This window comes from Podarcis filfolensis (genome assembly GCF_964270895.1).
Source record: "Podarcis filfolensis genome assembly, chromosome: 2".
Classification (NCBI taxonomy): domain Eukaryota; kingdom Metazoa; phylum Chordata; class Lepidosauria; order Squamata; family Lacertidae; genus Podarcis; species Podarcis filfolensis.
Window position 1 is genome coordinate 44,350,295 of NC_139605.1, and position 20,329 is coordinate 44,370,623.

At 44.6% G+C, this 20,329-nt stretch overlaps 1 protein-coding gene and 1 long non-coding RNA gene across 4 annotated transcripts in view; both read left to right on the forward strand.

Annotated features, from left to right (window-relative positions):
* The first annotated feature begins 14,096 nt into the window (after positions 1 to 14,096).
* The window catches only part of BICD2 (BICD cargo adaptor 2), an 85,039-nt gene continuing 78,806 nt past the window's right edge, over positions 14,097 to 20,329 (forward strand). Inside the window, exon 1 of one of the 3 annotated variants that reach the window (XM_083603021.1) lies at positions 14,097 to 14,931. In XM_083603021.1, coding sequence (XP_083459147.1) covers positions 14,692 to 14,931 — 240 coding nt within the window. In that variant the 5' untranslated portion in view covers positions 14,097 to 14,691. The remainder of the gene's footprint in view (positions 14,932 to 20,329) is intronic. The other 2 variants (XM_083603020.1, XM_083603022.1) reach the window with 2 other exon arrangements.
* LOC310757698 overlaps positions 15,550 to 20,329 on the forward strand; it is a 36,026-nt gene continuing 31,246 nt past the window's right edge. The window contains exon 1 of the long non-coding RNA XR_014545426.1: positions 15,550 to 16,791. This is a non-coding gene — a long non-coding RNA (uncharacterized lncRNA). The remainder of the gene's footprint in view (positions 16,792 to 20,329) is intronic.

Here is a 20,329-nt window from a genome sequence, read left to right on the forward strand (position 1 = left end):
TTATTTAATTCATATTATTTATGCACCCATAATCCTGCCAAGATACTGATACATACTGTTAGCATGCCTTTACCTGCTTTTACTAAATTCCATAATTAGTATTAATCAGCAGAGTCAAAACTTGTCAGGCCCAAATGTAAGTAGCTGCATATTCCTTGGACTAACATGAAGCAAAAAGAAAGTTTACCAGATAATGACTAGATGAAGAGATTATACATTTGCATTGCACTTTATAAAAGATCTTGAAAGTGATAGTAATCAAATTATGCATTTTCTTCAAAGCCTGGAAGGAATATTTTACACTGTTTATTCTAGGAATGAAACGTGTGGCTATAGCTGTACAACAACACACTCTTCCTCCTTTTTAAAAAAATAAAAATAAAATGGGTTTTATCCAGTGATGCCTCTGTTCTAACAGAAAACGCTGTTGTGCAAACCACAACGGTGAATTTTTGTGAGTCCTCCTCCTCTAGTCACCCCATAACAGACAAAACATTGCAGAAACACTCAAATTACATTCTTGAGTCCCTGAGGAAAGTTTCCACTGAAACACCATTTTTATCATTTTCTTAAAATTCTCCTTATATTTTTCCATACAATTTAAGAAGGGCGATGGGGCCCCTCCAGTCTCAAAAACTCCTATCAGCCTAAACTAGCATGGCCAAAGGTCAGGGATTATGGGAATTGTCATCTCTGGAAAAAGAGGGAAGGTTTAAAAAGAAGAGAAAGATTCAACATGTATGTAGAGTATAACCAGGTGCTGAGTACAAGCATCCCTTCCTCTCAGCTTCTCAGAGGCATCTGACCTGTTGCTGTTGATAACAGGATGCGGGACTCGGCAGACCTTGGTAGTAGTGGCCCAAGACATTTTGCTGCCAGAGGCAGAGCAGCAAATAGCACCAGTGGTGTAGGGATGGGGGAGTGGAGGGGTGCTTTACCCCGGGTGTCATGCCTAAGGGAGGGGTGACAACATCGTCCCCAGTGGATTGCTGATGGAACGATTCTCCCAGGGGGTGAGACAATCCGCTGCCTGGGAGGATCGCCCCGCCCTTATGTGCACTGCTCCGGGTGCATGACCGCCTAGCTCCACCACTGAATAGCACCTTCCCCCACATGTCAAGGTGGATAGTACCCAAGTCCCCTAGAGGCACTAGCAGTCATAAAAAAGATGCAACAACTAACAACTTGCTCTCCTTTCATGACACCCAAAGGCGGATGCTTGAGGTGGCTATCTTGCTTTGCCTAATGGCATGGCAGGCCCTGCTGGAGTTCGACCTGATCTACTAAGGCAGTTCCTGCATCTTTACATTCTAAACCTCACTTAACAAAAACTGATAGATTTCGAATTAGTCTGGATATATCTGGACATATTGCAAAATTCAAATCTTGGGCTGTCGTTATAAAGGTGTATCTTGAAGCTGCACCCCATCCCAAAATAGGTTCAGTCATGCAAAGAGCATTGTGCGTCATAGATGTGTTTTTAAGTAATATACGCGCGCCGGCTGGTTTTTCTGCTCTTACCAGCACAACATGCATGTTTTCACTTAATGGTAATCATCACCTTGACTGTGAGCGTCTTTTGTGTAGTACAATGGACCATAATTTCCATACAGTTTGCTGGCATTAGCAGAGAGCATATTCTGCACTTCCAGGCAGAAATACTCTTTCTGGGAATGCCATAAATCTGAAGAACAGCAGCTTGTGGCGATTTGGTTATGGCAAACAGGGAGAATGAAACAGAGAACTGGATTTTTGTGTGTGTGTAGTTTTTGTATGAGCACTGTGGAATGTGTTCTACTCCTTTGCTACAGAGCAATATTCTTACGGTACCTCTTAAGTAAAAAGGAATTGCTTCTTACTCATGGTGTATCTATACACACCTCTTTTTTAACATTTAAGAAATGTGTATTTGTTTGCCAGTTTAGTATTTGTTTTGTACATTTATATCCCACCTGTTTACAAAATGACACTCTAGTTGGGCATTAACAGCCATGTACCTTAAAAAAGACAATACTGTTTTCAGTCTTGTGTCCAGTCCACATTGTCTCAGTGTTGTGTTTTTGTTGAATCGATAGCCCTTAAAAACACACACACAATACTTTGCAATATTTTCTACCTGAAATAATGAGCTGTTTCCTTCAAACAGGACATCACAGACATTGCATGGAAAGTTGTGAGGTAGAGGGGGGGTGCGTGTATGTGTGTGTGTGTCAGTACACACATGTGTGCAATGGACATCTAATTGCAATGTGCAGTATGTAGTTATTTATATAATGGGAACTTAAGTCATACAAGTTGTGTCGTAATTAGTGGTCAGGGATACTAGTCCAAACCTTCATTCCAGGATCATTTTGCGAACATTTTGTTTTAGTTCTTTTCTTTGAGGGATTTTGTTTCCCATGCCATTTTTTAAAAATGTAATTTTTGTCATACTCTCCTGCTAATTCAGCTTCTGCCTAGAAACACAGTTAAAATGGTTAAATAGTAGAGGGGGGAGGCACCTACACTATATTACACTGTTAATATGATTTATTCTTTTTTTTTGTGTTTTAAGATTAAAAAAAGATTTGGAGGCTGAGCATTCTCTCACTATATGTCTCCTGTGCAGAACTTCACATCTTCTCTCATTTTTGTAAGCTGTGTCTGTCTGTGTGTGGACAGGAATATCCATATCACATTCTCAGCCCACTTCAAGTCTCAATCCCAGGAAGGGGCATAATGGGTCAAGAAAGTCTGCCTGGTGCCTGGCTGATTTCTCAGACCTGACCCAAGGTTTGGAACCTTCCAGAGGAAAGTCTGTGTGCATACACCTCTCCGTACAACAGGTTTCTGTGCAAGTTTGGACTTGGATCATGTTGGGTTCTGCATGTGATGCACACAATTCACACATGAAGGGAGCTCTAGTTACAGTTAAGTTGATGTTGCTGGTAAGAGCCAAGGGATGATTAATGCGAGCACGGAAGCGAGTGATTCTGGAAACAGTAGCGGACAAAAGGAAAAGAACCATTTGAAAAATTGTAGGCAGGAAGAGAACACTACTGGAGACAAAAGGATTCCAACGATAACGTAGGCTATATATATTTGCTTTCACATGCACAGCAGTAGACTCTACAGTCTGAATAAAACTAATGAACGCAAGAAAAACTCAGTCCTGCTGTTAACAGCTTTTTCATTTCTCTTCCATTTTCCTTTTTCACTCTCATGCGCTGTCTATCTCCAGGTGATTTTTGAAAGCGTTCCTTTCACTCAGAAAGGAGCCCTTGAAATCTGCAACTATTTGCTGGTGAGTTTTGAGCTGTCAATGGCACGTAAAATACTACAGGAAAATACATCAGTCAGCCATCAGGAGCAATGTACTCTCCCAATGAAAATAACTATGTCTTTTCTTGAAATCCTCCAGCCGGGAGCCTTGAGCCTATGAAGCTTTCTGCTGTACATTTCTCCCTCTGCATCAGCTGCTGAATAAAATCTCCCGTGGCTTCTGAGGAACAATTCTGCTTATTATTTATAATTTTAAAAATAACAACAACATGCTTTCCTTTCCCTTCCTTCCTTCCCCCCCTACCCTATTGTTTCTGTCAAGTTTATATTGTGAGCCTCTGGGCAAGGAATAGACTTTGTAAAACAAATTGTGTGCAGCACCTAGTAATTATTGGTGACTGAATAAATAAGATTATGATGGTGGTGAGGATGGTAATAAAGGCAAGGTGGAAGGTCTGTGGCCCAGTGGGAGAGCTCATGCTTTACATACAAGAGGTCCCATGTTTAATCCACTCTTAATTCCTTCTAACGTTAAACTTGTTAGGGAATGTTATCGGTTTAAAGTCCATGAGATAGAACACTGGACCATTTTTGGAAAGGAGTTAAAAATATGTGCTAATATCTGAAATACAGCAGGGCACTGAAAGTTAGATGCTTTCATTGTCTGTTAAAAATGCATTTATTCACCCAGGCATTTTCTGGCCACTGATACTCAGCTGTAGATATTTCTCTGTATTTGGATATTGCTGTCTTGTTTTAACGTAGTCTTACTGTATTTTTTTTTTACATTGAAAGGAGTCACAGAGCATGCTGGTCAGCAAATCACCCACAGTTCCAAGTCTGACGTAACTCTTCATTAGCAAAACCAGGACCTCCACAGACTGGGTTAAGTTTCAGGCCTAATGAGCTCATTCCCTGTGGGTCTTCCTCCATGAAATCAGTTGCTGAAAGTCCCTGCCTCTCCACAGCTGTCTAAGTCACCTTCTCTCCAGGGCATTTCCCAAGCAATCAGAGACTGCACCTGCATACAGTTTGTCACTGCTCTGTCCATTTCAGCCCTCTTCTGGTTCTGGGAGATGGGAAGGGGAGCTTGTCGCAGCAGCAGGAGGAGACACCCGTGAATCTGCAGCAGCCTGACTCATCTCTGCCTCTTGGCCTTCCATCCTCCTGCTTTAGCTTCTGCTTCCAATTCTGGACTTCTCTCTGCCACAGACTCTCCCAGCTCACTAAGCCTTGTGACACCACCTCTTCCCAGTCTTCTCCCTCTGACCACTCATCATTGTCCCACCACCACTCCCTAGGCTCTGAGCCTCCTTCCCTTGATGGTTCCCCAGCTAGTTCCTCCCACCATTTTTCTGCATCCAACCAGTCCATGGCAATAGGGTACACCACCTTGGAATTTTATTTTTAAAAAGTAAACATCATTTGAAAGTAATTTTGAATAAGTAATGTCAGATTAGATGTAGCTTTATACTGATCTATTTTGTTACCACACTTGGAATACCATGTACAGTTCTGGTTCCTGGGAGCTCAAAAGAATGAAATCAGACTGGGTGTGCATTGTGTAGCAAAAGAACCTTTCTAATTAATAGGATGACCTCTACTAATTCTGCCTTAATCTGATCAAGAAAGCTAGCAGTAGGAAACAGTCTCCCTTTAAACAGCTGGAGCAAAACCAAGACAGTATCTGTTTCACACCTCCTCCAAGCACCATACAGGTTCACAGGCACCAAATAATGTCAGCCAGGAAGGCCCATTGCAATGCAAGGTTTCTACAAGGTAGAGGTCTGCTTTAATGCCTATCTAAGTAAACCCCACTGAATGCAATAGGACTGACTTCTGAATAGGCATGGTTAGGCTTGCACTGCCACCCAGGAATGATTAATCCCCTGTGGTGTGTGATGACCAAATGTGTATCAGTAACCTCATGAGGGCTTGGAATATAGACCATACATTTAAAGCACTCTGACACCACTTTAATAGCTATGATGAATCCTGGGAACTGTAGTTTGTGAAGGGTGCTGCAAAAACTAGGTCTTTGGAGTCAGCACACATCACATGCTACAGTTCCCAAATTCAGATGTGATGCTAGTGTCCAGATACTAGTTCAATTCTGAATTTGAAGCTTTTCAAAAGAATTCTTAGAGAGCGAGAATTTTCAGAAATAAATAATCTCGTACAGTTTCTCTCTCCGCTAAAAGTCAGAGGCAATACAAAGTAACCAATGCAAGGGAAGAAAATAAATACATAAATGAAGATTAGGAGCAGGATTTGGAAGGAAGGATAATTACCAGTCCCTGAGTGGTGCCTTAGCAGGCTTTAAACAAAGGGGCTGTGTGTAGCTCTAGGTGAACAGCTGAAGATTAAATATTTCCCTCCTCCTACACGCAACCATTCCATTCCTGCCTTGCCTGGATTTGTAGTTTCTTGCTGAGTGAGCACACCCAGTATCCAGTTTGCAATACACACTGGCAGATGGCATGCCAGACATCCCAGAATTTGGGCTCTGCTCATCTTCCCCCCTGTGTCTCTCCCCTCTGCAATGAGCCAAGACAAAGCTGTCAGCGAAAGATAGGCAGCCCCCCTCTCCTCCCCATTTAGAGCTACTTTCTTGAAATTCAGTCAAACCAGTCTGCTCGGATTTTGGATTAAAATAACTTAATTCTCTGTCTGCTGCTATTTCAGCTTTTTTCTTTTTTTTAGAAACACATCCCATTTCTAGTACATATTGTTATATCTGTATTTACATACCACATTTCCCACAGTTAATACATGGTGTTCAACAGAGGAAAGCAAATTGCTCTGTTTATTTACGGCATTCATAGACAACATTAATGCAAGATTAGCACACATAAAATTATAATGTTACAATGTAACATTGTAATATAAATAGTACCACCAGTACAATGCAATATTAACAAATGGCGTTTTATATTGGGAGCCAGTGTGGGGCATTGATTAGAATGTTGTACTAGGACCTAGGAGGTTAGGGTTCAAATAATTCCCACTCAGCCATGAAGCTCAGTGAATCTAGTCAAAAGTAACCCCCATTGAGTTCAGTTGTGCTTACTTGCAGGTAAGTGGGTGGAGCTTTGCAGCCTAAGAGTGTGAAATGTACGGGTTGCCACCCATCCCTAGAAAAACGTGATCAGCCTTTTTTAAGGAGATCAGCCAAAGTTGTTGGGCTTTTGGGGGGAACATTTTGGTGGCAGCAGGAGTGGGGTGAACAGTGAGAGAGGCAGTTTGCATAACCTGGGGGGGGGGAGAGAGTTTTTGTGTGGGCAGAGGCAGGTGGGTTGGAGACAGAGACTCTGAGTCAAAGAGCAGGAGAGGGGGGGTTTGCATGGCCTTCCCAACCTGTCCTGTATTTTGCTGTTGTTTATTTTGCCTGACAAAAGGTGGCAATCTAGTGAAATGTGACTTTGGCAGCCTTCCACACACCCCCACCCCCAAAATCCTACCGTTGCAACAAACTAACTGAACATCTTTAGGCAAGCCACATTTATTTATTATCTTCCTCAGCCTTCATCATATGTGATGCAAAAATAGTTCTACCATCAAAGGCTGTTGGAAGGCCTGATGATATAACGCACACAAACTCTGAATACAGTGGTACCTTGGGTTAAGAACTTAATTCATTCTGGACATCCGTTCTTAACCTGAAACTGTTCTTAACCCGAGGTACCACTTTAGCTAATGGGGCCACCTGCTGCCACCGTGCGATTTCTGTTTTCATCCTGAAGTTCTTAACCTGAGGTACTATTTCTGGGTTAGCGGAGTCTGTAAGCTGAAGTGTCTGTAACCCGAGGTACCACTGTATTTGAAATAGACAATAGAAATGATGCTAAGCATTATTGTGTCTCTCATCATGACTTCCATAATGTAGTCAGTAGGTTAAAAGGGGAAAGTGGGTGGATTGCAGAGGCCAGCCATTTCCTGCCTAGCGGAGACAGAATTCCCAAAAGCAGTGTTAAGATAATTATGCCTTGATGCAGGTGTGGTGGTTCTGGACTCATGCCAGTCTGGACATAACTGTCATTACAAGCTTTTATTATGCTAATCACATAGCCTCATCCTCCCGCACGAGCTCTGTCCTTGGCAATCTGCCATTTCTGAAAAGCAACCAGATGTGCCTGTGAAAGAGAGGCTCCTGCTTGCTGCTGAACATTGTCTGTCATGTTTTGGGATGATAGTGCTATCAAAGAGATTTTGGAAGGCAAATGCATATGTGAAAACACAGATTCACTGATCATCCATAGCAAAAAACCATTTTGTTCACATATGGAAATTCATCTTCTCTGTTCTTCGGAGGTTGGCTGGCTCTGATGTATGGATGGTTCTATAGCTTTCTGAAATATAATACCATACTGCTTAGTGCTCCAACACTCTGCATAAATGTTTCTTGCTTACTTGCCTGGCTGGTTGCACCTCAGTGGGCATTCAGTGTGCTCATGCTGTTTACAGGGTTCATAGGAAATCATTGATGTACTGCATACCAAAATATTCTGCGAATTTTCTGGAAAGGCTTCTCTCCATAGGACTTTGGATCCTGGTTAACAAATAATGGATATATATATATATATATATATATATATATATATCCAGTAGCACCTTAGAGACCAACTAAGTTTGTTCTTGGTATAAACTTTCGTGTGCATGCACACTTTTTCAGACCAAGACAGCTACCTACCTGAATCTAGAACAATGGAGAAATTGTTCACATTAAAGTCTGAACATCTGAATTATTGGAGAAAATAGAAGCAATGTCTTGCATTTCAGAGAACATCTTGGGCTGTGAGTCCTGGAAGACCTGCTCCCTGCCTTGCAGGCCTTTTACCTGCTAAATGCATGTTGGAATAGGCATGGAGCAGGGAGGAAGAGGCATACTTAAAAGTTATTATACTCAGTAGCCTGTAAACAAGGGCTATTTTCAGAAAGGCACAATCAAAAAATTGACATCTGCTGGTGTAACAAAACGTGGGGCTTTTGATGCCCAGAGCAATGAATGTCATTACTTTTCTTCTGTCACATGGCAGAGCTTCTTATGTTAATTTGCTTAATGCAGCTTCTGAGAACACTCGGAAGTTCTTTGTGTGCATGTACTGAATGGGTGGAGGATGCTGTGAAACATTTTCTTCCCCAGCCTTTTCAAATAAAGCTGTGGTTCTTTCTGAACTAAATGAAGAGAGGCTGGAGTAGAGGCTGTGAGACAGAGGGAAGAACATGAAAGGAGAGAGAAAATAGATCAAAACATGATTGCCTCCACCGAATTTAGGAATGTTAGTAAATGGATGCCTCTTCGGTGCTTTGCTGGAACTGGGAATTTGGTTTCAACCACAGGCACTGCTCGGTCTTTCAAAGCCCTTGTTTGGATGCAACCCGAAGGGGAGATTTATTGCCTGGCTTGTCCCTGCATGAATGCACAAGTCAGGAGTCAGAATGCAATGTACCCACGGCTGTGCCAGTGCAACATGGGAAAACATGATGTTATTTCCAGAGTTGCAGGCATATATGCCCCTGTTTTGGTGCAAGTAAGTCTTAATTTGTGCCAAGGCTACTGACACAACTCTTCATTGAGTGACAGGCAAAGCACTGGTACATGAGATAACCATACAAAAGATGACAGTCAGCACACAGTCTTCTGTTGTATCACCAAGAAGCTGAACCCAGCTGGGTAATGCAGCTGTGGCTAGCTGTGTACTTAATGGCTTCCAGTGAATTCTATGGGACAAGATAATCAGCTTCAATGTAGGGCCGGTGAGAAGGGGCAGAACCCACCTCTTACCACAGAGATTGAAGTGGCTAAAGGAAGGTGCCTGAAGCATTCCTTTGCATTCCACAATTGTGACTTACTACACCTTAGTATGGGACGCGGGTAGCACTGTGGGTTAAACCACAGAGCCTAGGACTTGCCGATCAGAAGGTCAGCGGTTCGAATCCCCACAACGGGGTGAGCTCCCATTCCTCTGTCCCTGCTCCTGCCAACCTAGCAGTTCGAAAGCATGTCAAAGTGCAAGTAGATAAATAGGTACCACTCTGGCGGGAAGGTAAACAGCGTTTCCGTGTGCTGCTCTGGTTCACCAGAAGCGGCTTAGTCATGCTAGCCACATGACCCAGAAGCTGTATGCCTGCTCCCTCGGCCAATAAAGAGAGATGAGCACCACAACACCAGAGTTGGCCATGACTGGACCTAATGGTCAGGGGTCCCTTTACCTTTTCCTTTACACCTTAGTATATTTCCTACTTGACTCATCAGCTCGAGAGTTACCATGCTGCAGTTTACACAGGCTCCTTTAAGCTATTTGTTTTCAGTTAGAGGCAGAGTTAGGGGATCACCTTTACAGCTGCTTATCGACACAAGAATTTTCAGCCATGGTATTTGAACTTCTAATCATAAAGTGCAGGATTTGTTATAAATTTATGCTTTAATAAAGCCAGCTTTGGGGTATAAAACTGCAGCTGTAATCTCTGCAGCATATTTACTGCAGGGAAAGTAGGCTAGGTCCCAGACTGCTCACGAAACTTGAAAGTGTCCCCCTTGACAGTAATGTTCTCTCTCTCTTTCTCTCTCCCACACAATGTAGCTTCACTGCGTCTGTGGGAAATGAAGAGTTTAAACTGCAGATTAGAACTGAGAGGATTCAAGGAAACAGGAAGGAAGCAGAAGATGCAGCAGAGAGGCATTGGCTGCTGGTGGTGAGGGTACCAACTTGCAGAGGTAGCTCTTCTGTTGATCTTTTGTCTTGTGGCTCCTTAGAATTCTTAGGTGGGTTCTTGATGGCTTCCAGTGAATTTTATGGGACAAGATAATCAGCTTCAATGTAGGGCAGGTGAAATATACTGGGAGTCGAGAGTGGATTTCATGCTCTTTATTCAGCTCATAGTGGTGAGGAGGAATGGAAGTTCCCCTAGAATGTCTGCTTTATATACATTATTTACACAATGGACCCCACGTGATTGGCTAATTCCGGGATTCTCCTGTAGGCCAATCAGGTTGTGGATTCACTTCCACCTGGAGCTGGATTGGGTGGCTCCTGTGGACCAATCATACTGCTGCATTGTTCTAGGACCAATCAGACTGCTGCATTTTGGATCCTATTCAACTCAGTACATAACAGCAGGTGAGAAGGGGCAGAACCCACCTTGTTCTAAGGAGACGGCCTCTGAGATCATGCTGCCCAGCTTATGGAATGTCCTGGTCTTTTAGGTGCTAGGTGAAGAAACCTTCTTGATTTCCCAGACCTTTTAATGACAATCTATAGGGTGCTTTAGTTTTGGGATCATTCCCTCTTGCTAGGTTTTATGCTGAGTTTAGCTGCACTTGAAGCTTTTTTCCTCATGGGCTTTTTGCTTATTTATTTTTGTTTCAGTATTTTTTTGCAAATTGTATTGTACTGTCTATGTAAGCTGCTCAGAGAACATGGTTGAATGGGCAGTATCCAAATAAAACAACAGCAACATTATTTGGTGTAGTGTGGTGGTCTGAGTGTTGGAGGAGGAGCTGGGAAATCAGCATTCAGATTCCTTGGGCCAGTCACCATCTCTCAATCTAACCAACCTCACAGGGTTGTTGTGAGGTTAAAACAGCGAGGGGGAGAACCATGAGCTCCTGGGATGGAAAGTGGGATATAAATGCAAAAATAAATTCTGCAGCATTGCACGCTTCTTGTTGCTCACTCCCATTAAGCTCATGAGACGTTAAAACGAAAGCCATTAAGAGTATAATTCATTCCTGGGCACATGGACCTAACATGAACAGATGGAATACTGAACTGAATACATGGTAGAGTGTTCAAGGACATGTGAGAATTTTCATGTTTGAGCCAATTAACAAAGAAGAATGAGGGCTGAAGAGAAAGAAAACAAACGTTCATTAGCTCCATCAGAACGGATTACGTCAAACCATTAATATTTTGCTTTCAGGCAAGTTTTATAACAAAGCAGCAAAGGAGGGTGTTGCCTCCACTTTTTTTTCACATGATAAATCCAGCCTCACTATATGCACCATGTGAATTACTGAGTTTGCATAAAAATCCATAATAAAAAAATTAGCAAGGATTCCACGTGATAAACTTGCGCTGATTCTGCTGATAAACTTCCACTGATGAGGCTGTTTATTAAAAGGGCGATGTTTTATATGTGCCAAAGAGGATTAAAATAATTGAAAGGAGGATGATTAAAGCATTTTATAAAGCCCCTGGCAGTAGGTGGAGCAAATGATGAGTGATCTAATTTTCAGGTGTGTTCAGAATGGATAATTGTTTTTTTTCTTTTCTTTTGTTTTGGTTGGCACTTTTCTGTTCACTGCCCATTATTTCTGATGAGAAGAAAAATGGTGAGTTGCATTTGCTTCAGTAAACTATTTTGCCACTTTAATGCCCATTCATTCAGTTTGGAGAGGTAAGAACATTAGAATAGCCCCAACAGATCTGACCAGTTGCCCATCTACTTTTGTTATGTTGTAGTTTTGCAAAAATATATATATGCTGTAATCTGCTTTGAGCATGGTTTGAACTGTGGAAAGGCTGCATACAAATGTATGTATGTATGTATGTAGTCCATATGCCCATGGGAAGGCAGGAACTGAGTTCAACAGCACTCTCCCCTCTTGTGGTTTTCAGTAACTGGTATTGAGAAGCATACTGCTTTTGACAGTATGATTTATCCAATTTTATACCGAAGCCATCCAAGTTGGTGGCCATTGCTACCTCATGGGAATGAATTCCAAAAGTCCTGTTGGAGTTCTTCACAATCTTTTTAGCGGTTTCACTATCCTGGTGTTGTAAGCAAACCTAGCCTCCTTACCACTGACTCCTAACTCTAGAACATTTATGAACAAGTTAAAAAGCATAATCAGGGGACCTCACTTCTTATGTTCCTCCACTGGCAGAATAGTTCCTCTGTTCCTACTCCCTGCTTCCTGTTCTTTAACAAGTTACCAATCCTCTTATGAAGACCTGTCCTCTTATCCCATGGTGAGGGACTTTGTCAAACAATATTTGAAAGTCTAATGCATGCCAAGTAGCACTTGGAAAGGCAGTGAGCAGAATATAGGGTTTTATGGGAAACTCTGATTAAACGCTCTGTTCCTCTGTGAGGCCCACTGGGTTGCCTAGAGCTTTCTCACTCAGCCTGACCCCTCTCACAGTTTTTGTGGGGTTGCAATGCTGCTGCTCCAAGCTTCTTGGAGGGAATTTGGGATACAACTGACAAATAACTTTACTCCCACAGATCTGGCATCAGCACCAGATCTGCCGCTTTTTGTGATAGAAAAGTTTATGTATTTATTTATATTAAAAACCTATAAGCCACTCCATATCAATGTGGTGTTCAAGCCCCACCCCCAAAGCAAGTATAATAATAATATACTATGACCAAAACGTTATTAGCAGATAACAACTTTTTTCCATTCAAAAAAAAGTCCTGGGTAAATTGAAAGGTCTTAAGTGTAAACCACTGAGCCTTGGGCTTGCCTGTTGGAAGGTCGGCGGTTCGAATCCCCATGATGGGGTAAGCTCCTGTTGTTCGGTCCCAGCTCTTGCCAACCTAGCAGTTCGAAAGCACGTCAAAGTGCAAGTAGATAAATAGGTACCACTCTGGCGGGAAGGTAAACAGCGTTTCCGTGCGCTGCTCCGGTTTCGCCAGAAGCGGCTTAGTCATGCTGGCCACATGACCCAGAAGCTGTCTGCAGACAAACGTCAGCTCCCTCGGCTAGTAAAGAGAGATGAGCGCCGCAACCCCAGAGTCGATTGCTGGAGTCACTGGCGCTGCTTTTTCTTCTTTTTACTAAAGTGGAGGGGTGGTGGTGCACAAGCCAACATTATGGAGCTGTGGGAAAGCCTGACAGCCCCTGCCACCTCCATTTCCTCAGAATGCCTCTGGCGCCCAGTGTAGTGTGATGCCAATGTGATAATGACATTTACTTCCATTTGGCCTGATGTAGCAGAACCCAGAGGCATTATTGGGGAAATGAAGGCCACAAGCTGCTGCCACCTCACCTGGTGGGATGGTTTGCATCATTTCACAATGCCAAGCTGAGCTCTGCCTCCCCAGCAAAAATGTTGAAAAGGGGAAGCCTGTCCTGCCCCAGCTGCCTGATAAACTGGGGGTGGGGGAAGGAAGGCAGGATATCATGGTGTGGCTGGAGAGGGGAGTCCAGGCGGCACCTTGCTCAGGCCCCAATTAAATCCAGGCTTCAGCCCTGCCCAGGGGTAGAGTGAGGCATTTTTGCACCTGCGGCAAAAATCCCACTGCCACCCCTGAAATGGTGTGTTGGGGGGCATGAGCCTTTGCAAACGCTTCAAGGAAAAGTCCTTGCAAAGCCTTGCCAGGGCATGAACTCCACCAGGGCATCCAGAATGGAAACTCAGTGAGAGAGGGTGTTCCAGACAGCTTTGGCACTGGCCTCTCTGACTCTAGGGGCAGTGGGAGAGCAGCGGCAAAGCGGAACGCCAGAATGCCTTTCTCTCACTGGGTTTCCCTCTTGCCAAGCTTCTCTGGAAGCAGAAGGGTGGGTACGTGGGAAGCTGCCTCTTGTGTTACCGTTGCCTGAAGCAACTGCTTCACTCTGCCTCATTTGTGGGCAGCTCTGGCCCTGCCGCCTAGCTCTGGCCCGGCTATGCTCTGCAACCAGGCTAGGCAAAAAGCCCACGGGCAACGCCTGTAGGATTTCAGTGTTATTGGTGCCATGAACAATGCCGGTAGCCACTGTGGGGAAGGAAGGAAGGAAGGATGTCTAAACAGAACAGAGTATGTATTTGCTGCAAGACAAGAGGCCATCCGCCAGCAATGTAGCCCGAACACCAGGCAGTTCTGGGCACGGCCTGCAGGGGGCAGCGCTCAAGCGGCTTCGAGCGCAGCCGATGACGAACAACAGCGCTAGCTGCCAGGTTCTTCCCCTTCTCCAAGAATTCCTTCAAGAGGGCAGGGCCAGGCTTCCATCTGGGGCTCTCCTCCCTATGCATTGTGGGACTCGTAGTCTTCGGGGCGCAGCGACCGGCTCGGCCTCTGTGGATCCGGGACTACAAGTCCTACAATGCCTCGGGGCGACTGACTGGCCGTTCCTTTTGAATGATTTCACTGCGGTTTCCCCACATTCCCTAAGCTAGACGAGCAGCAGCAGCAGCAGGAGGAGGAGGGCGCAGAAATCATGGTGTAAAGGAGCCGCCGGTTCACTGGCGCGGGGGACCAGGGGCGCAAGGAGCCTGCCCGTTTCATGGCAGCCAGGGCTAGGGGCGCTGGAGAAGAGAGGGGCATGGCAGCTCGGGGGGTCGTCTGGTCTTAAAGGCTGCAGGGAGCGGCGTTGCTGCTGCCGCCGCCGCCGGATCCATCCTGCTGCTCTCGCGCTCTGCCGCATTTCCTCCCTTCTCCTCACTCCCGTCTGGAGCCGCACCAGCCCCCCGCACTCTGAGCAGCCTCGCCCCCGCCAAGATGTCTCTGGCCGTCGAAGAAGAGGACTACGCCAAGCTGGTGATGGAGTCAGGCCCCGAGTGGCTCCGCACCGAGATCAAGCGGCTCTTCCAGGAGCTGGGCGAAACCACCCGCGAGAAGATCCAGGCTGCCGAGTACGGGCTGGCGGTGCTGGAGGAGAAGCAGCAGCTCAAGCAGCAGTATGAGGAGCTGGAGCTGGAGTACGAGACCATCCGCACCGAGATGGAGCAGCTGAAGGAGGTGAGGGCGGCGCTTTCTTCCTTTTGCGGGGGGCGTGCGGTAGCAACAGCTGCGGCGGCGGCGGCTCTAATGGGCTTTAGCGGGCGCGAGGAGGCAGTGCGCGATGCAGCAGGGGAGAGGGGGACCGTGCTGAACGCCGGCTGCTTTTTGTGGGAAGGGGCAGGAATAAATATAGCAGGCAGGCAGGCAGCATGGGCTAATGGTTAGCTCACAATCGAGACTCCAGCGCACAAGGCTCCCCTGCCTGCCTGCTTGCTCGTGGAGACGTGTGCATTCTGTGGATTAACGTTTTCAGGGGGCGGTGGTGGGTGTTACGGGGAGCGTGCGCGCGCGCCTAGGCGTGAAGGCTTCCCGAGCAGCCCCGTTCCCACGATCGCAAAGGCCAGCTGGGCCTGGTTCGCCAGTGCGTGCCGGGCGCGTGGCGAATGCAGCGCCTTGCAAACCCTCCCCCTGGCTTGGCAAGGCAGCCTCGCCTTTTGGATTCGCCCAGCCCGCGGGAGGCGCACCAGCCTTCTCTCTCTCCCCGGCCCCCGCGATGCAGTGTCACAGAACGAAGCCGACCCAGAGCCTTTGGCCCTCCCCTTTTGCTGGCGTCACGCCTTGCAGCCCTCTTAAAGGGGCAGCTCGGGAAGGTCTGCGCCTTTCTAATGCACCGTGTCCTTCCCGTGACATCTGCCGTATCTTCTTGCACTGCCGTGAAATGTGCCGGACAGAGGATACTATGAGATTAATACTCTTGGGCTCGGGTGACATCTGTCCACCAGAGACCGTCGTTTTCTCTCCTTCCCGCCCCTTGCAGGGATCTCTCGTGCCTGCCTTGTTGGTGAAGATCCCCTGTCTCCTTCTGCCATTTAATGGGAGGGAACCTAGGATAGGCCTCTGCCAGACCTGGAGGGAATTAAATTATTTCTGCCCACGTCAACTGGCTGATGTAGAGTTTTGATGTTTTGGAAGCATGAATTTGCAGTATTAACGATATTGCTTGACATTTGTGCAGAAACGAATCTGAATCTTAAATGGCTCAGTTAAGAGTCCATTAGATAAGTTTTCTTTGCTCAGAGGTTGTAACGTTAATATTTGAATAATTAATATTAGGCCTATTGCATGTGCCAGCATAAACTGATCAGAGATCACTGAGTAAATTCAGAAGGCGCCAGAAAGCCTGCTATCTTGATTGCTTGGGCACTTTGAGAATCAGCCTACAATTTTGAAATACTGTTTGGCTCTGTGCAAGCCTGACCCCTAAGAATCTGAAATATTGTTTTTCTAGTGCTGGCCCATTGTATGCTTCTAGTTATATAATACATGCTTTTTACCAAACGTCTGTTTCACAGAAGCAGTTAAGGTCTCTCGTGCAGCTCCTTGCCTCTCCACTGTTCTCAGTTCATTTCTATAATCGCAAACTGTAATGGAAGAGTGGGTGCCTATGGGTTATAGTGTTTTGTGTGTTGTTTTATTAGGTGCTAGGTTTTCAACTCCGGGACACCAGTTGTTTAACTTTTTAGTTGTGCTGTGACATTTTTTGTGCTAACAAATGTAGTTCTTCCTCCCATCCTGTTGGGGACACTGTGGTTGGGGCTGAGGAATTAAAGTAGCTTAATTTTTCACTGTTCCACTCAACAACCTGATAGGAAGGAGGAAAGATTAGGGGAAAGACTGCAAAGATTCATATTGGGATGGCATGATACACAAATTCTGACTGTTTTCTTTGTCATCTCAGTTGTGTGGAGTGATGAATCAGGAAGGGGGAGACTTATCTCTTGGATGTGGTTTGGAAGTGGCTAACTAGAAAAAACTTAGAGGGGTGTATTTGAGGGATTCAGAGAACAGACCTTTTTGCTCTGGCACGACATGCTTGCAGTAAGTTGCTAGATATCAGTCGGGCCCTGTGCCAATGGCGACCACATGGAGATCTCTGGATGCCAAGTTAGCGACTGACATTTCTATCTGGCTGGCTCCTCCAGCTTTCTTGAGAAGATAAGCAGAAGGGATTGTTTATTACATTTTTTATCCCACCTTTTCATCCAAGGAGTACATGGTTCTCCCCCTTCTCATTTAATCTCTACAACAACCCTCTGAGGTAGGTTAGGAGGCTGTGACTGGCCCATGTGAGGTTCGTGAATGGGGATTTGAACCCTGATCTTCCAGGCTCTAGTCTGATACTGTAACCACTACACCACACTGGCTTCCTAGAGTACTTCTGCTATGGGACAGCTCAGTAAATTAAGTAGGTAAAGAAATATGGGAAAATCAAAATGTCCCTTAGAGAAGGTTCTGAAATATTTTCCTTGAAGCTTGAATTCGTTTCTTCTGAATTGTTTTATTTGATGTTTTAATATGTTGTCAACCACTTTGATATGCAGTAGTCCCATGTGAATGGGATCCATTCTGGAGCCCTGTTTGCATCCTGAATAGAACGTAAGATGTGATGGCGCGTCGGTGCGTGCGCGGGTCATGTTTTACCACTTCCATGCATGCATGTGACGTCATTTTAAGCATCTGCGCATGCGCTCCGTTACTTCTGGGTTGCCGCGGAGCGCAACCTGAAAGCGCTCAACCTGAAGCACATTAAACCCGAGGTATGACTGTATTGGTATAGAAAGGAAATGAATGACAACAACAATAGCAACATCATATTTCATTGCAAAAGAAAGGTACCTACACATTCAATTGTGGTGACTGTGACACAGTTTTAAAGTGCCATTTGGTGTTTAGCTTATATATCTGAGTTTCTAACACTGGTACCAGCTGAGAGCCATAGAAACTTTGAAACTCTTCTCACCAACTTGAACTATTCATGCTGCCACTAAATGCATTTTAGTGGCGGACAGACAGTGCTGATTTTGAATGGGAGCAATGCTGAACCCCCGTTGGTGGTGGCCACCTACAGTCTTGATTTACCCTAACGTGCAATGCGCCTGCTGATGTGGCAGCAGAAAAAAAAAAACCCGCTCTATGGTTGTGGTCATGTGGCCCCATACCAAAGATTCCCTGAAATCTGGCAGTAGTGAGGGCAGCAATGCAGGGCCAACTTAAATGTCTCCTTAAGAGAGCAAAATTAGTGTTGATTTAATTAGATACTGCAAATCCCTGTGCTGATGCAGTTTCGTAATGAAACCTGATTTATAGCAATGTGCTTAATATTGTCCACATTAATTAAAGCAGGGTGTCTTTCAGGACTCATTTAAAGCTGTACATGTTTTCAAATATTTTTACATTGCTGGAAATGCATGTCTGTGGACTCGTGGGTATGTCTGGAAATGCTAATATGGAATCATGGGGAAAGTTATTATATAGGGAATGCGTTTGTATGTGTCAAAACAGTTTAATCTCTCTTTGCTCTCTGTTCTCCACCCCTTCTATTCTGTACCTTGTGCTAATGGAGCATCTGCATCCATTAACATGAGCACAGATGTGAGGACTTTTTGTGGCTTGATAGGAGGAGAGGAAGAGGGATTTCAGTGATCAAAGCATAGGAATACAGCATCCCTTTCTTAGCTCTTTGCCCTTTCATCTGACTACTAGAACTGGAATATGTTACACAAAAATAAGCAGATTATAAGCACATGCTCTCAATTTGCATGATTGACAGAATTCAGTTTTTGTTTGTGCAGCATTTTTAAAAACCCGAAGTATATACAGTACACAGTGTTGATGCAAGGACTGATTGTCTATGGGCTGATATAGGGAAAATTATAGTTCTTTAGACCTTTATGATGTTATGGAGGAATCTGGATCTCATTAGAGATTGACTAAATCTTTAACAGATGTATGCTGAATAGGCTTTTGGGGTGGGTGGGAGGAAACCTATTTAATGGCCATGCCCCCCCACCCCTGAACCTTTTTTTTTGTAAGTTTACATAGAAGATTTTTAGTCTTATCTTTTCTATCTTTACACAGAAGTAAGTTTGCCTGATCATAGTGGGGCTTGATAATCTACAGTTCTGTGCTGTGTATTCAGGTTGCTCCACAGGAATGTTGGCTTTAGAAGTTGCAAATATTCCACCATAGAAGTTGCTGAGGGTATGAGCTAGAGAACCTTATTCACTTTGGTTTCCAAACTCAACCTGAATGACAGTATTTAGGCTGTCCTCACAACACATGGCATGGTGATGTAGTCATACAGTGAAATCTGATCACTCTGTCCTCATTTGCACACAATGCTAAGTGAAACCATGGCTTACCACAAACATGCAGCCTCTTGGAGAGAAGATCAGACACTTTGCTCCTCCCTCGTTGTTCCGATGCTGCACTAAGTCATGGTTTGGCTTAGCATGTCATCTGAACCCAAGCTCATGGTTTAACTCTCTCTAACAATCCATGAGCTGTAAAACAATGGACAAGCTTGGGGTTGTTTTGGAGAGTGCTAAACCGCAAACCTAGGTTCAGGCTATAAGCCAAACCATGCTTATTTCAGCACAGCACAGCACAACAGCAGAATCTCTGGAGGAGGAGCAAAACACAGTCACAGTCTCCTCCAAAAGCCGGCATGGTTGCTTGTTTATGGTAAGCCATGGTTTGGTTTAGTATAATGGGAGAACCAGGCCTCTGAAGGCATCAATACCCTACACTGAAAATTGGTGGCTGTGGAACTTTTGTAGGATGGAGCCAATATAATTAGGAGTATCCCTTCTTTTTTCAAAAGAAAAAGTGGGTCCTGCAGCCAGTCATCTCAGCATTTTTTGTAGAAACAAGCAGACCGTTTATGGAGATTGTCAGATCCAATAACTCTGCTAATTTGAGATTGTCATACAAAGCAGGTTCTTCAGACTTTGGCAGCCAAGTACATTTTAAAAAGAAGTACAGGGTCATTAAACAAAATGAAGCAGACCTTTTGTGAAGACATCCATGTTAGTTTTGTTATTACATCTATTTATTATGCTGCAAGCATGAGTGTCATTGCTTATGTGGCCAAGAAAGTACCACCCACGCACAAGATGGGGGTTTATCAGCAGGCTTGGAGAAGTTCTCAATTTTTAAAGAAGAAAACTTAGGATGGGAATCCCCACCCCAAGGAGACAAATTGAAATTACAGAGTTTTGAGAAACTGAAAGATAAAGTGCGAGACTGGCTTCATTATTACCAAATAAGGGAGGCTTATAATATGGATAAAAAAACTGGTTTCCAGGTGGAAAAATCAAAATTGGAAACAGAACTGTTAGATCCCAAAACTAAGATACTATCAAGAATGTATAACTTGCTGTTGAAATGGAATACACAGGATGAAACGGTTAAATCTGCTATGATTAAATGGGCACAAGATGTTGGACATAACATTATGTTTGCGGACTGGGAACAGTTGTGGACCACCGGTATGAAATTTACGGCATGTAATGCCCTAAGAGAGAATATTATGAAAATGATATACAGGTGGTACATGACACCAGTCAAGCTTGCA